Below are 12,579 nucleotides of genomic sequence, written 5' to 3' on the forward strand. Positions count from 1 at the left end.
TAAATGATACTAGACATATTGTTATTCATTTCTTTTATTTGTGGTATGGGGCACATGGTAAATATGGGGACCAGACTATCAGTATGTCTTAAATTTAACTTTAACGAGACATCATCTGCCCTTGGCCACATAATTTAATTCTTTCAAAGAGATGATTCCCTTCATACCCTTATCTTAGCATCTAATAGCATTTGGCACAACGTCAGAGAGTTGTTGGCATGGCTGCAGACTTTGGCTACATCCACACTAATATGATTTAGTTTTAAATCGCATCACTTTTGCTGAGTTTACACCTGGCCCCTAAAACGGAAACTTTTGGAAACACTGCTGGACCCGTTTTAATTTGAAAACTCTGGGGTTGTGTTTTAATCTGCCTGAACAGAAAAGGAGACTTTAGGTAGAGATGACGTAAATAATCTACTTCCTGTTTACACCAGCATGCACATGACCAGTGTAGCTGAATGGTCATGTGATATAAGTTTAGAAATGGAGGGAATTTATTTCTGATGCGGAGCTGAAACGATCGTCTGAAACGCCGTTTTAAATATTAATGTGGACGTGGCCTCTGATTCTTTTCCATTCCTTAATCCTACAACCATAATCTATTGTGCACTGTTTATTGTGCAAAAGTCACAGTGACCAATCAAAACATGTTTTTCGCCATAACTCAAGATTTCACATGCTGATTAACCCTAGACCGGTTGTTGGAGACAAACAACCACAAGCCGGTGACTCTAGTTATTTCATGCGTTCAGTGTTGAATACAACACTTGCATGAAACTACAAAGAAAATCAACTTATTACAACAGGGAACTTGAAGTGTATTCAACATAATGAAGGTCAAAAGCTTCAGATCCCAACAAGACTCTAAGTTTCTGGTGTCAGACGGATCCGTGGGCTACAACAATACTCAGGCTCTTTACTGTAGATGTTGGGAAGGTATGAAGAGGAAGGTTCTTCACTTTGCAGGGGGATTACTCTTTGTGCTGATGAGTCTTCAGGTTGATCATTTCTTTTGTGTATTTATAAAAAAAGAAAAAAAAGGAAAAAAAATTATTTTCCTGTATTTAATATTTGACAGTTTTTCATAGGACCGTGGATTTGAAGGAAGAAAGGACTTAATTGGTGATGTTTGACTGTTCTTTGTATTATTCTGAAAACAGTGTTGATGAGACACATTGAAGAAAACACTCGGGACTTTGCTGTTGAGAGCAGAGTGAGTGGCTCTTAAAAGAGCCGTTATTGTGGTGAGAGGAGCAGCAGCGGAGTCTAAGCTCTCTCTCCGCGGATGCGGCGGGCCAGCTGGATGTCCTTGGGCATGATGGTGACCCTCTTGGCGTGGATGGCGCACAGGTTGGTGTCCTCGAACAGGCCGACCAGGTAAGCCTCGCTGGCCTCCTGCAGAGCCATGACAGCGGTGCTCTGGAAGCGCAGGTCGGTCTTGAAGTCCTGAGCGATTTCTCGGACCAGGCGCTGGAAGGGCAGCTTGCGGATCAGCAGCTCGGTGGATTTCTGGTAGCGACGGATCTCTCTCAGAGCCACGGTACCGGGCCTGTACCGGTGAGGCTTCTTGACGCCGCCGGTGGCCGGGGCGCTCTTACGGGCGGCCTTGGTGGCCAGCTGCTTCCTGGGGGCTTTGCCTCCGGTGGATTTACGAGCGGTCTGCTTGGTTCTCGCCATCTTGCTTCTTGTTTCTCAGAGCAGGAGAAAAGTAGGAGAGAAAGCAGCGACCCTCGGCTCTTAAACCGTGGGGCCGGCTGTGACACGGTGACGCTGCTTCACACCCCCGGGTGCTGATTGGTGCGGTGCTCCTCCTGGAGCTCAGCGCCGCCCAGAGGCGCGACCCCCCCCCCCGCCTGGTGCTCGGCTGCTTATTGGACCAAAGTGCTGTGAAGCTGTGAGGAAAGTCCAGAGCGGGCCGCCCTCTGCTGCTCTGCTGGAGCCTCTTCTCTGGTTGGTCTGGCGGGAACCGTCCCGCGCTCTCCGCGGACATATAAGCGAGGCTGCTGCTGTTTGCGCCACACTTTCTCTGAGTCGACGCTGTAGAGAGATCATCCTGAAAATGAGCGGACGCGGCAAAACCGGTGGAAAAGCCAGAGCTAAGGCCAAGACCCGCTCCTCCCGGGCCGGGCTCCAGTTCCCGGTCGGCCGTGTTCACAGGCTGCTGCGCAAAGGAAACTACGCTCAGCGTGTCGGTGCCGGAGCCCCCGTCTACCTGGCGGCGGTGCTGGAGTACCTGACCGCTGAGATCCTGGAGCTGGCTGGAAACGCTGCCCGCGACAACAAGAAGACCCGTATCATCCCCAGACACCTGCAGCTGGCCGTCCGCAACGACGAGGAGCTCAACAAACTCCTGGGCGGAGTGACCATCGCTCAGGGAGGCGTGCTGCCCAACATCCAGGCTGTTCTGCTGCCCAAGAAGACCGAGAAGGCCGCCAAGTCCAAGTAAAGCCGCTGAACACAGCGACCCACTCAAAGGCTCTTTTAAGAGCCACCTACTCCTCTCACAAAGAGCAGCTTCCCTGTTGTTGATTATTATTATTATTATTATTGTTAGTATTAGTAGTATTATTATTAGTATTATTATTATTATTATTATTATTATTATTATTATTATTATTATTATTATTATTATTATTATTATTATTATTAATAATAATAAACCCGCTGCACTCATCAGCTCTCTTCTGTCTTCATACATGTGGCTCCTCTTTCTGTCTCTGCACCATCACCAGAAAACCTCATACAGACAATACAAATGAGAAGACTGGGAAATGTACAAGCAGCAGCAGCATAACTTCTGATATGATACATGAACCACAACACACACTACAGTCAGCCACTCTACACACCTGTGCTACGAGCTGCTGTCCACTAACACCTGCTGTTTGCTTCACTGTATATTCAAGCTAATCAATCCTTTACTTTCAAATCACTCACATCAACTTGACGATTTAACAAATAAGATTCAAACACAATCGGTCTGATCAATCAAACATGTCCAACTTCTTACTCTCTGATTTCCCTGTGAAAACTTTTGAGCTGAAATACATTTACAAGGTGGATGTAAACACAGTCTTCTAGATCAATATGAGCTTCTTCTTATATGATATATATTGTGTTTCTGTACTGACACGTGAGAGAGGAAACATTTTCCACAACAATATGAGAATAAAGTGTAGGAGGACTAGAAATGTGCAGCTTGGATGTGAAACAGTTTACATGTAAAGTCTGGAGGAAGAGACTCATTTATGTCAGGAAGATTCACCTGGGACTGTGAAGCAGTTGTACAATGATGTTTTCACTTATCACCTCCTACAGAGAGATGGAACCTGGTGAAGTGTTGGGACGTGGTCGGGGGGAGAAGCCTTACATTTAGACTCAAATCCACTTAAAGGGTTGAGTTTCCTGAACATTGTGAGATGAGACATTTGTTGTCTCTGGGATATAATGATGTTTGGATCATTACGATTAAAATCAGACATTAATGTTTTTGAGATCTAGGACTTTGTACAGTTTGCTGCAGATCCAGATGATGACGTCACAGACCTGTGTAGGACCGTGTGGTCTTGGTGAAGGTCTGCGCTGCTATGGATGGAAAACCATAAAGATAAATAGATACATAAATGAATGCAGCTATGAATTAAATAAAGACATATGTAGAAATATATAAACAAATGTAAAAATGAATATGTGTTAGTAAATAAATGAAAAATATTTTCTGGGACTTTTATTGTGCAATAATAATTTTTTTCTTAACACCACATTTATTTCCCAGCTCTTTATATTTCCATGTGTTATATTGAAATGAGGGAGCGCAGTTATCTCAGCCTCAGACCAAAGAAACAGCACCATTGTGTTTAGTGGATGTGGTGTTAATATGTGAGCTGTAGGGTAAAGTGTTGTTTCAACATGGTGATGAGACAGTGACAGTGTAGTGGAGCAGCAGCTTCCTCTTGTGAAAAGACTCACAGCAGCTGATATTCCCACACTCTCCCAGTCATGTACTAACCAGACCCTGCTTAGCTTCAGAGAGCGTGTTCAGGGTGAGGGAGACAGACAGGACATGTCTGAAACATGAGGATCATCACCATCATGAACACTGCTGTGATTTTCAAAATAAAGTTCTTTTTACAGTGTGATAGTAAGTACACACAGTAAAGGTGTTGGTGGTGGTGTAGTTATCAGACAGTGTATTGTGATGATGATGATGATGATGATGATGATGATGATGATGATGATGATGATGATGATGATGACAGTGAGGAGGAAGCAGCTCTCTGTGGACAGGTGTGTGGCTCTTAAAAGAGCCTTTGATGAAGATCAACATGTGTCGGAGGGAGGACAGCTCACTTCTTCTTGGCTGCGACCTTCTTGACTTTGGGTTTGGCGGCCTTCTTGGCGGGGGCCTTTTTGGGCGCAGGGGCCTTCTTGGCGGGGGATTTCTTGGGTACAGGGGCCTTCTTGGCGGGCTTCTTGGGGCTCTTGGTGGCCTTCTTGGGGCTCTTGGCTGCTTTCTTAGCCGCTGCTGCAGGTTTCTTGACCTTCTTGGGGGACTTTTTAGCAGCAGCAGCTGCCGGCTTCTTGGCGGCCGCGGTCTTGGGCTTTTTGGCCGCGGCGGGTTTCTTGGCGGCGGGCTTCTTGGCTTTGGGAGCGGCCTTCTTGGCCGCCGGCTTCTTGGCCTTGGGTTCAGCCTTCTTGTTCATCTTGAAGGAGCCGGAGGCCCCGGTTCCCTTGGTCTGGACCAGAGTCCCCTTGGCCACCAGGCTCTTGATGGCGGTCTTGACGCGGGCCTTGTTCTTCTCCACGTCGTAGCCTCCGGCAGCCAGAGCCTTCTTGAGGGCGGCCGCGGACACGCCGCTCCGCTCCTTGGATGCGGCCACGGCATTAACGATGAGCTCCCCCAGGCTGGGGCCGACCTTCTTGGGCTTGGAAACCTTCTTCTTGGCTGCTTTGGCCGGGGCGGCGGCTGGAGCGGGAGCGGGAGCGACCTCTGCCATTGTTTCCTGTGAGCTTCGTGTGTACTCGGAGCGGACTGATGGGAGCTCGGAGCAGGAGGCGGCACTTGAACACACCATGAGAACCGTGGAGACTCAGTGCAGCCGTGGCTCCTGTGGTCGGGGTGAACACCGGGACACTTGTGTTTTCTCCTCGCGGATAAAAGGCTCGCAAAGCACCGTGGGAGAGGAGCTGGAGGCGGACAGTGGAGGAGCCGGGAGCGGACTCGGCTCTCTTCGTATTAAAGTCGTCCGGAGCTCGGAGGCTCTCGGCTTTCTGTTTGTGGAGCCTCCAAACCTCAGCCGGTCACCGCGGTGGCCGCCGCTGCTCGGGGCCTTTTCCCGCTTATTTCTCTCCTAAAATGTTCTTAAATGCACCACAGCTCCACCAAAACCCGACTTCCAGCTGCTCCACATGTGTGTTCACAGATCCAGACTCACAGCGACCAGCTGCTGATGATCGGTCGGTCATAAAGTCAAGTTATTCTCCGAGCAGCAAACACACTGCTGATGGCTGAGGCTCATGGTCACGTTGAACCAGACTGTCAGAGCTGTGACTGTAACGTGTCTGTAGTTACTTTAGAAACACAGTGTGAGCTGTACATGGTTTCTACATCTCATAACAACCTGTGATGCAGAGTTCAGTGTAGTCAGTGACTGAATCTTCATGTGTTGGTTGTAAAGTCACATATTTGTGCGGCTGCTCTCCTGCCAGGTCTCTGTAAAAGACACGTTTTATCTCAGTGGGACTTCCTGCTAAAATAAATGACAAACTAAATCAAATATCACATCACATCATTTTTATATTTTTATGATGTTATTTCATATTTAATGGTTAGTGCTAGGTTACCAAGGTAACCATACAACTACATAAAGATCGTTACCATGGGAACAAGTCAGATGGTGACTGTGCGACTGTTAAATGTAAATCTGTAAATATGAATATATTCATGTAAATCCTGAGAGAAAAAGAAACAATTGATTTCTATGTGTATCAGTTCATCTGTATCAGGTGTGTCTATATAATTTGTAAAATAAATATTTGATCCTGATTACAGTTAGACCGTTGTCCATATGATTTATTTATTTAAAGTTCTCTCTTCAGTATTTGAAGTTTTCTTTTAGACTCCAGTTTTATTGAGACCTGGCTTTTATCCTCAAGATCTTTAAGTGTTTGTCAGCAATAACAAAGTCAGTGAATGGACATCAGAGCTGTTTGAGTCTCTTGGTTGGAGTTACTTCATCATGCTGAGGATGTATATAACGTGTGTGTGTGTAGATTAATGTGTGAACCATCAAGTCTTTGTGTTGTGTAACTGTGATTTTAACCTTTTCATCTCTTCAGTCAGAGCTGAAAAGAGACTGAAGAAAGTGAATTTAAAACTGATCAACTGGTTTCATAGTTTGACAAAACATGATGATGATGAAGAGTAAACACCTTCATCAGGTGAGTGTATCTCCTCAGTCTTTCACAGCACTTATTCTCAAGGCAAATTCATGTCAGTCTCTCCAGGTTTCAGTCAGCTGACTTCAACACACTGATCTTGTATCAGTCAGTGTGTAGCAGTGTGGTAAAGAGCAACATTTAACGTCCATTCATTCATCACATGTTGAGAGCACATTTATAATGTCTGTGTGTGTGTGTGTGCGCGTGTGTGTGTGTGTGTGTGTGTGTGCGCGCGCGTGTGTGTGTGTGTGTGTGTGTGTGCGTGCGTGCGTGCGTGTGTGTGTGTGTGTGTGTGTGCAAACACTGTTCAGTCACATGTTAGTTTTCTAACTTCCTTGTGTGACCTGGTGAAACTTCACACTCCCAGAATACACTGGGACCAGAGACTGCTGTTCCACAATATACATTTATTTACAACACATGAACTAAACAGCTGGTCTGCAGTCCACAAACAGCAAGAGTTTCACTAGGAGGCCTGGGTGTTGGCCGTACTGAAGGAGCAGTGGGTAAAATGATGTAGAAATGATGTTTCAATCCAGTGAAACACTGAATGTAGATTCATGGAGCGTTTCCCGCCTCTTTCATAGACCCTGCTCCCTGACCTGAGTCCTACTGCTACCCTCTTGTTTCCTTCCCTTCCACACTTGTAAAGAGTGAAGAAAGTGCTGCAGCTGTTATTGTGTGTGAGCTGCAAGATGTGTTGCAGTAATGAGAGTGATGATGATGATGATGATGATGAGGTGTGATGTGTGTTGAGAGTTTGTCTTGAGATGAAGTGAGTGGCTCTTAAAAGAGCCGTTGTATTGAGTGAGTGCAGCAGCTGCGCTGTTTACTTGGAGCTGGTGTACTTGGTGACGGCCTTGGTGCCCTCGGACACGGCGTGCTTAGCCAGCTCCCCGGGCAGCAGGAGACGCACGGCGGTCTGGATCTCCCTGGAGGTGATGGTGGAGCGCTTGTTGTAGTGAGCCAGACGAGACGCCTCGGCAGCGATGCGCTCAAAGATGTCGTTGACGAAGGAGTTCATGATGCTCATGGCCTTGGAGGAGATGCCGGTGTCGGGGTGCACCTGTTTGAGCACCTTGTACACGTAGATGGCGTAGCTCTCCCTCCTGGTCTTCCTCTTCTTCTTGCCGCCCTTGCCTGCGGTCTTGGTCACGGCTTTCTTGGAGCCCTTCTTGGGGGCGGACTTGGCGGGTTCAGGCATCCTGGTTATTCAGAGCTTCACAGCAATGGATGAGTCGGTGGAGGAAGGAGCCGCTGCTCTTATTCAGGCTCCATGCAAACACACTGTGTGGTCCCCTTCCTGTGATTGGTTGAGCTGCTCACTGGGCTGGATGTGGGGGGTTGTGTTTCCATGATAACCTGCCTTTTAAGGTTGGCGCGCAGCCTGCAGCCAATTAGTGCAGAGAAAAGTTAGAAACTCCTCCTCCTCATCAGCAGCAGCAGCACATGAGACAATGAAAAGAACAGATAACAACAGGAAGATGAGGAGATCTCAATGTAGATGAATAATGTTCACATGACTGTTCTACAGCCTGGAGACAGTGAGTGAAGCTGTGGTAACAGGTTTGTCTTTCAGTGTTTTAAACAAGTGGCTCTCAAACGTCACATCAAGGACCCTCACTGACACAAACTAGACAACAGACCCCCATCTGATCAGATTTAGTCTCAGGTCCTCCTGATCAGATCTTTGCCTCTAGATGTTTTATTACAGAAAGTGTTTAAAGGACTAAAGGTCAAACACTCTGTCATTATATTACTTATGGACGGAAATACAGTGAAAATAAATGATTCCCCTTTTTGCTTGTGACCCCCATGAATTCCCTCAAGGACACCTGATCCTGTCTGATCTGTTTCATCTATATCTATAGCTTCTGTTTGATCTGTTTCATCTATATCTATAACTTCTGTTTGATCTGTTTCATCTATATCTACAACTTCTGTCTGATGTTTCTTCTGTATCTTCATCTCCTGCAGCAGAACTTGGTCCACATCAGGTCACATCTGAATAAATACATACAATCATTTAATCTCATCACAGAAATAACAGGCTGATAAATAACGTGGTCTAGTGGACGACGCTGAAGACAATCTAATATTTGAACTAATTGACTCTTTTGTCCAGCTCAGACATTTTCACTGCTGCAGCCGTTTCTTTGGTTTTGCGTTTTAGAAATAAATGACCTTTAACGTCACTGTTTCTGGCATCAATGCATTACACTAGAGGCCCTGCCCTTTATTTATCTGTTGCCATGGTGAGTTGTAGAGTCAGAGCTCAATTGATGATGGCTTTTAATAGTCAGTTTGTTAAACGTTTCTGGATTAGACCTCAGGTGTTTGTTGAATTAAACGTGGTGTGTGTTCATGTGTGAACTGATCAGTGTTGGTGACTGTGGGAGACAGTTTCCTGCTGTAGTTGTGTAACATGTTTAGAATAGAGACAGGAGGTGATGGAGGGTCCTCTCTCCTCTGGTGGAGGGTACTCTCTCCTCTGATGGAGGGTCCTCTCTCCTCTGGTGGAGGGTACTCTCTCCTCTGGTGGTCTCTGTAGTGTCAGTGAGAACATGAAGCAGCAGCTGATCACCTGTGAGTGTGTGTGAGTGTATGTGAGAGTGAGTGTGTGTGTGATCAGAGGATGTGAGCTCTCAGTGAGTTGGTGTGTGGCTCTTAAAAGAGCCGTTGTGTTGTGGTGCTGGTGTGAAGGACTTTAACCACCGAAGCCGTACAGGGTGCGGCCCTGCCTCTTGAGAGCGTACACCACGTCCATGGCGGTCACGGTCTTCCTCTTGGCGTGCTCGGTGTAGGTGACGGCGTCACGGATCACGTTCTCCAGAAACACCTTCAACACACCGCGGGTCTCCTCGTAGATCAGGCCGGAGATACGCTTCACTCCGCCGCGGCGAGCCAGGCGGCGGATGGCGGGCTTGGTGATTCCCTGGATGTTATCACGGAGAACTTTCCGGTGCCGCTTGGCGCCTCCTTTCCCGAGTCCTTTTCCTCCTTTGCCTCTTCCGCTCATCTTGTCTGGTCAGTAGGTTTCTACTCAATGCCGCTGACTGCGGAGTCACCGTGTTTGAAAGCCTCTCTGAGGACGTAATAGAAGACAGAGGCCGCTGGTAATCAACTCTTTGCTGCATTAGCGCCACCTCCTGGACCAGAGCAGGAACTTAGACACAGCAGGACTGAGTCTGCAGTCACATGATCTCTGAAGTAAAGACAGAGGGAGACACATGAAGAGTGAAAGTACTCTTCATGCAGAATGCTCCTTTTCTCTCTCCTATAGGATCATATTGTATCATCACATGATTTCACTGTTGTGTATATTGAGGAATCTAAATACAATCTCAAAATTAAAAGATCACTGCTGATACATTTATAAATAAATAAATAGTCTCTCTAAATAAAACAACAATAAGATAGATAATACAAGAAAAAGATATTCATGCAGCTTCAATAAATGAAACACTTCTCTCCTCCCACATAGATTCCTTCCTACCAGGCTTCTAACTACCAGAGTTGCTCTGCTTATAAAAAACGATCAATTACATACAATGAAACCATCATCCAAGTAAACCCAGAACAAGTATACAGCATACATTTGATGTCAGTTTACTGCCCTTCTGGTGTAATTCCCTCTGCTCATATTTTCCGAAAGATTCTCCTCCAGGAAAAGAAAGTAATCATAATGGGAGATTTCAATGCAAAACACCCAACCTTCACTAATAAAAGCACAAATCAATCAGGTACTGAACGAAATTATTGAGCAAACATATCTAATTCTTCTTAACAATTTAACAGATTATTCCACTACCCATAACTCAGCAGACATTTTAGCTCTTTGCCTCTGTACCACAGAAGTAGCTGGAAAAGTAATCACGTTTTCTTTCTGCAGTGCTATCGGCAGCGACCATCTCCCTATATCAAACAATATACAATTACAAATCAACAAATTGGCAAGTATTCAGACACTCAACCACCAGCCAGAGTGTTTCCTTCCTCCATGTGACCCAGAACCTTCAGCCATAGACCAAAGAGCAACCCTGCTCAGACAAATACCCCTCACAGCAAGGGAAAGTTCAATGAGCTTTAAAAATGACCCTGAAGGCCCAAAGAAACTGATCCTTTCTCTCAAAGGTCTTTTTAAAATGAAAAGAAAGCTAAGGAAATAATTTAATAATTACAAACACAAATATGAAAAGCACTCAGGAGGGAGAGAGAAAACACATGGAACAGATTCTGTACAAACTTAAACAATGATCCAAATCCAAAAACATTCTGGCAGAAAATCAATCAATCAATAACTCAAGAATTACAGTGCTGAGACATAATGAAAGAAAAAAAAGGCACATGTTTTTAAAGAGCACCTACAAAATGTACACTCATGTCCAGACGATCCTTTACTCGATCCAGAGTGGAAGGAAATAGTAGAGCACCAGGACTGGCTGGTGCTTTTAAATAGTCTTTAAAATCATAGAGAGATTGCAGTGAGAATAGGAGCATCAACCTCCAACAGATTTACCCCTGAAGCTGGAATACCTCAGGGCTCAGTTCTAAGTCCCCTGCTGTTTTTATTATATATAAGCAACATCTATTACCCACCCATAGGAGAGGGAAAAGTTTCCTAATTCGCTGATGACCTTTGTTACTGGACGAAATCAAAACATCCTCAATATGCCGGGAAAAAACTTCAGGGAATCATCACTTAGATGGAAACTTGGGCAAATATGTGGAGAGTAAAATTAAGTCCTAATCACCCACGTAAAGATAAAAAGATAACTCAAAATATATGGAGAGACACTTCAGTCCACACCCACAGCAAAATTCCTTGTGACCTTCCAAGAAAACACGAAATGGTCAGCACATACAACAGCTATTGAGAAATGTCCAAAATGCCATTAAAATGTGTTACAGACTTCCCAAATAGATACATCCACAAACTCTCTGGCCTGATGACACTGCACAAAAGGTTTGCTGTCCTAGGAAAAAAGTATATCAAGAGAGCTGAAAACAATCCATCACTGCAACCGGTCATAGAAGAGGAAAGAACTGACCCACCCAGACATCTCTGTAGCACCCTGTCTACCTTACTGACATATTAACATGGAACCAAACATAATATATTTAACACAATCTCAAATTTTATTTACTCATACATTCAGTCATTTTATTATGTTCTTATTGGGAAATTGCAGCAACAAAACCTGTTGCCATGGACAGAGTTAAGTGATGTGTGCTGCAGTTCACAGAGTGGACAGGGAGTCATCTGAAACACTATATTTTCACCTATGCTTGAGGTCTGGACTTACACTCATAACTGATCCACTGTGACCCCAACCCTCTGTGTCTGGCAGTAAGTGTGATATTTGTACATGACATGAGCCTCCAGATAGTCTCTGCCCTTTCAGCCTATCAAATGCTAGCATGCCTACATCGGCTTTGAAACTAAAGCTTTACAAACATGTACAAAGCTGCTGTCAACCAGAGTTATGCTGAAGAAAATTCACTAAGTCTTTACCCTATAGTTTGCTGTAGTGGTGTGAGTTTATTGGTACTCCAGAATATGGTGAGCCCACTGACCCAGAGCAAGTCTGAGGCCATAGACTGACCCAGAATGAAGGGCAGTTCCAGTTGTGTGTAAACACAGTTGATCAGTGGTTACAGGCATTGTGTTCAGACAGAATGCAATTACAATTGGGGAAAAGAAAGTTATTTGCCTTCAGAGATCTTTCCCTGTAACACCTAGGCTCAACTTAGCAGGGGGCAGGTATTGCTCCCAGACTCAAGCAGTTACTAAGGTAGGGGGTTGTAAGACTGAAGAAATTAGCAAGAAAAAAAAAAAGGGGGGGGGGGGGGGGCCTGCATGCCAGACTGGTGGTAGAGGTCCACTGCCCAAAATGTTTATTTTCTTCCTCAGTTTCAAGCATCATGAACTCCCCTTTGCAGGGAGAGATCTGACCTAATGGAAGATAATGATCAGTGGGGCCACCTTTGTGCAGAGGTTTGACCTCAGCTGCTTCCACACTGCTGCTTCCTTACAGTGACTGTTAGGATGAATCCGTGTGTAATGAGGAGGATATGAATATGACCGTTTGTGTTTAAGCCTGTGAATACTCTAACTATTAAGGGGCCTACGAA

At 45.4% G+C, this 12,579-nt stretch overlaps 6 protein-coding genes across 6 annotated transcripts in view; 1 reads left to right on the forward strand and 5 right to left on the reverse strand.

The window, feature by feature from the left end:
- Window positions 1-824: 824 nt before the first annotated feature.
- On the reverse strand, window positions 825-1,697 carry LOC130186245 (histone H3-like). The gene has a single exon (XM_056403160.1). The coding sequence runs from the start codon at window positions 1,678-1,680 to the stop codon at window positions 1,270-1,272; it is 411 nt and encodes a 136-aa protein (XP_056259135.1). The 5' UTR covers window positions 1,681-1,697; the 3' UTR covers window positions 825-1,269.
- A 360-nt stretch (window positions 1,698-2,057) lies between these two features.
- On the forward strand, window positions 2,058-2,620 carry LOC130186247 (histone H2A-like). The gene has a single exon (XM_056403162.1). The coding sequence runs from the start codon at window positions 2,063-2,065 to the stop codon at window positions 2,447-2,449; it is 387 nt and encodes a 128-aa protein (XP_056259137.1). The 5' UTR covers window positions 2,058-2,062; the 3' UTR covers window positions 2,450-2,620.
- Window positions 2,621-3,727: 1,107 nt separating this feature from the next.
- Window positions 3,728-5,529, reverse strand: LOC130186242 (histone H1-like). The gene has a single exon (XM_056403158.1). The coding sequence runs from the start codon at window positions 5,076-5,078 to the stop codon at window positions 4,350-4,352; it is 729 nt and encodes a 242-aa protein (XP_056259133.1). The 5' UTR covers window positions 5,079-5,529; the 3' UTR covers window positions 3,728-4,349.
- A 1,202-nt stretch (window positions 5,530-6,731) lies between these two features.
- LOC130187030 (histone H2B 1/2-like) lies at window positions 6,732-7,661 on the reverse strand. The gene has a single exon (XM_056404453.1). It carries the CDS (start codon window positions 7,646-7,648, stop codon window positions 7,274-7,276), a length of 375 nt encoding a protein of 124 aa, XP_056260428.1. The 5' UTR covers window positions 7,649-7,661; the 3' UTR covers window positions 6,732-7,273.
- Window positions 7,662-9,128: 1,467 nt separating this feature from the next.
- On the reverse strand, window positions 9,129-9,580 carry LOC130187032 (histone H4). The gene has a single exon (XM_056404454.1). The coding sequence runs from the start codon at window positions 9,461-9,463 to the stop codon at window positions 9,152-9,154; it is 312 nt and encodes a 103-aa protein (XP_056260429.1). The 5' UTR covers window positions 9,464-9,580; the 3' UTR covers window positions 9,129-9,151.
- Window positions 9,581-12,525: 2,945 nt separating this feature from the next.
- LOC130187029 (histone H3-like) overlaps window positions 12,526-12,579 on the reverse strand; it is a 592-nt gene continuing 538 nt past the window's right edge. The window contains exon 1 of the mRNA XM_056404452.1: window positions 12,526-12,579. This exon is cut by the window's right edge and continues 538 nt beyond it. The gene's annotated coding sequence lies outside the window, so the exon portion shown is untranslated.

The sequence above is a fragment of the Seriola aureovittata genome, chromosome 18, assembly GCF_021018895.1.
Source record: "Seriola aureovittata isolate HTS-2021-v1 ecotype China chromosome 18, ASM2101889v1, whole genome shotgun sequence".
NCBI classification, from domain to species: Eukaryota; Metazoa; Chordata; class Actinopteri; order Carangiformes; family Carangidae; genus Seriola; species Seriola aureovittata.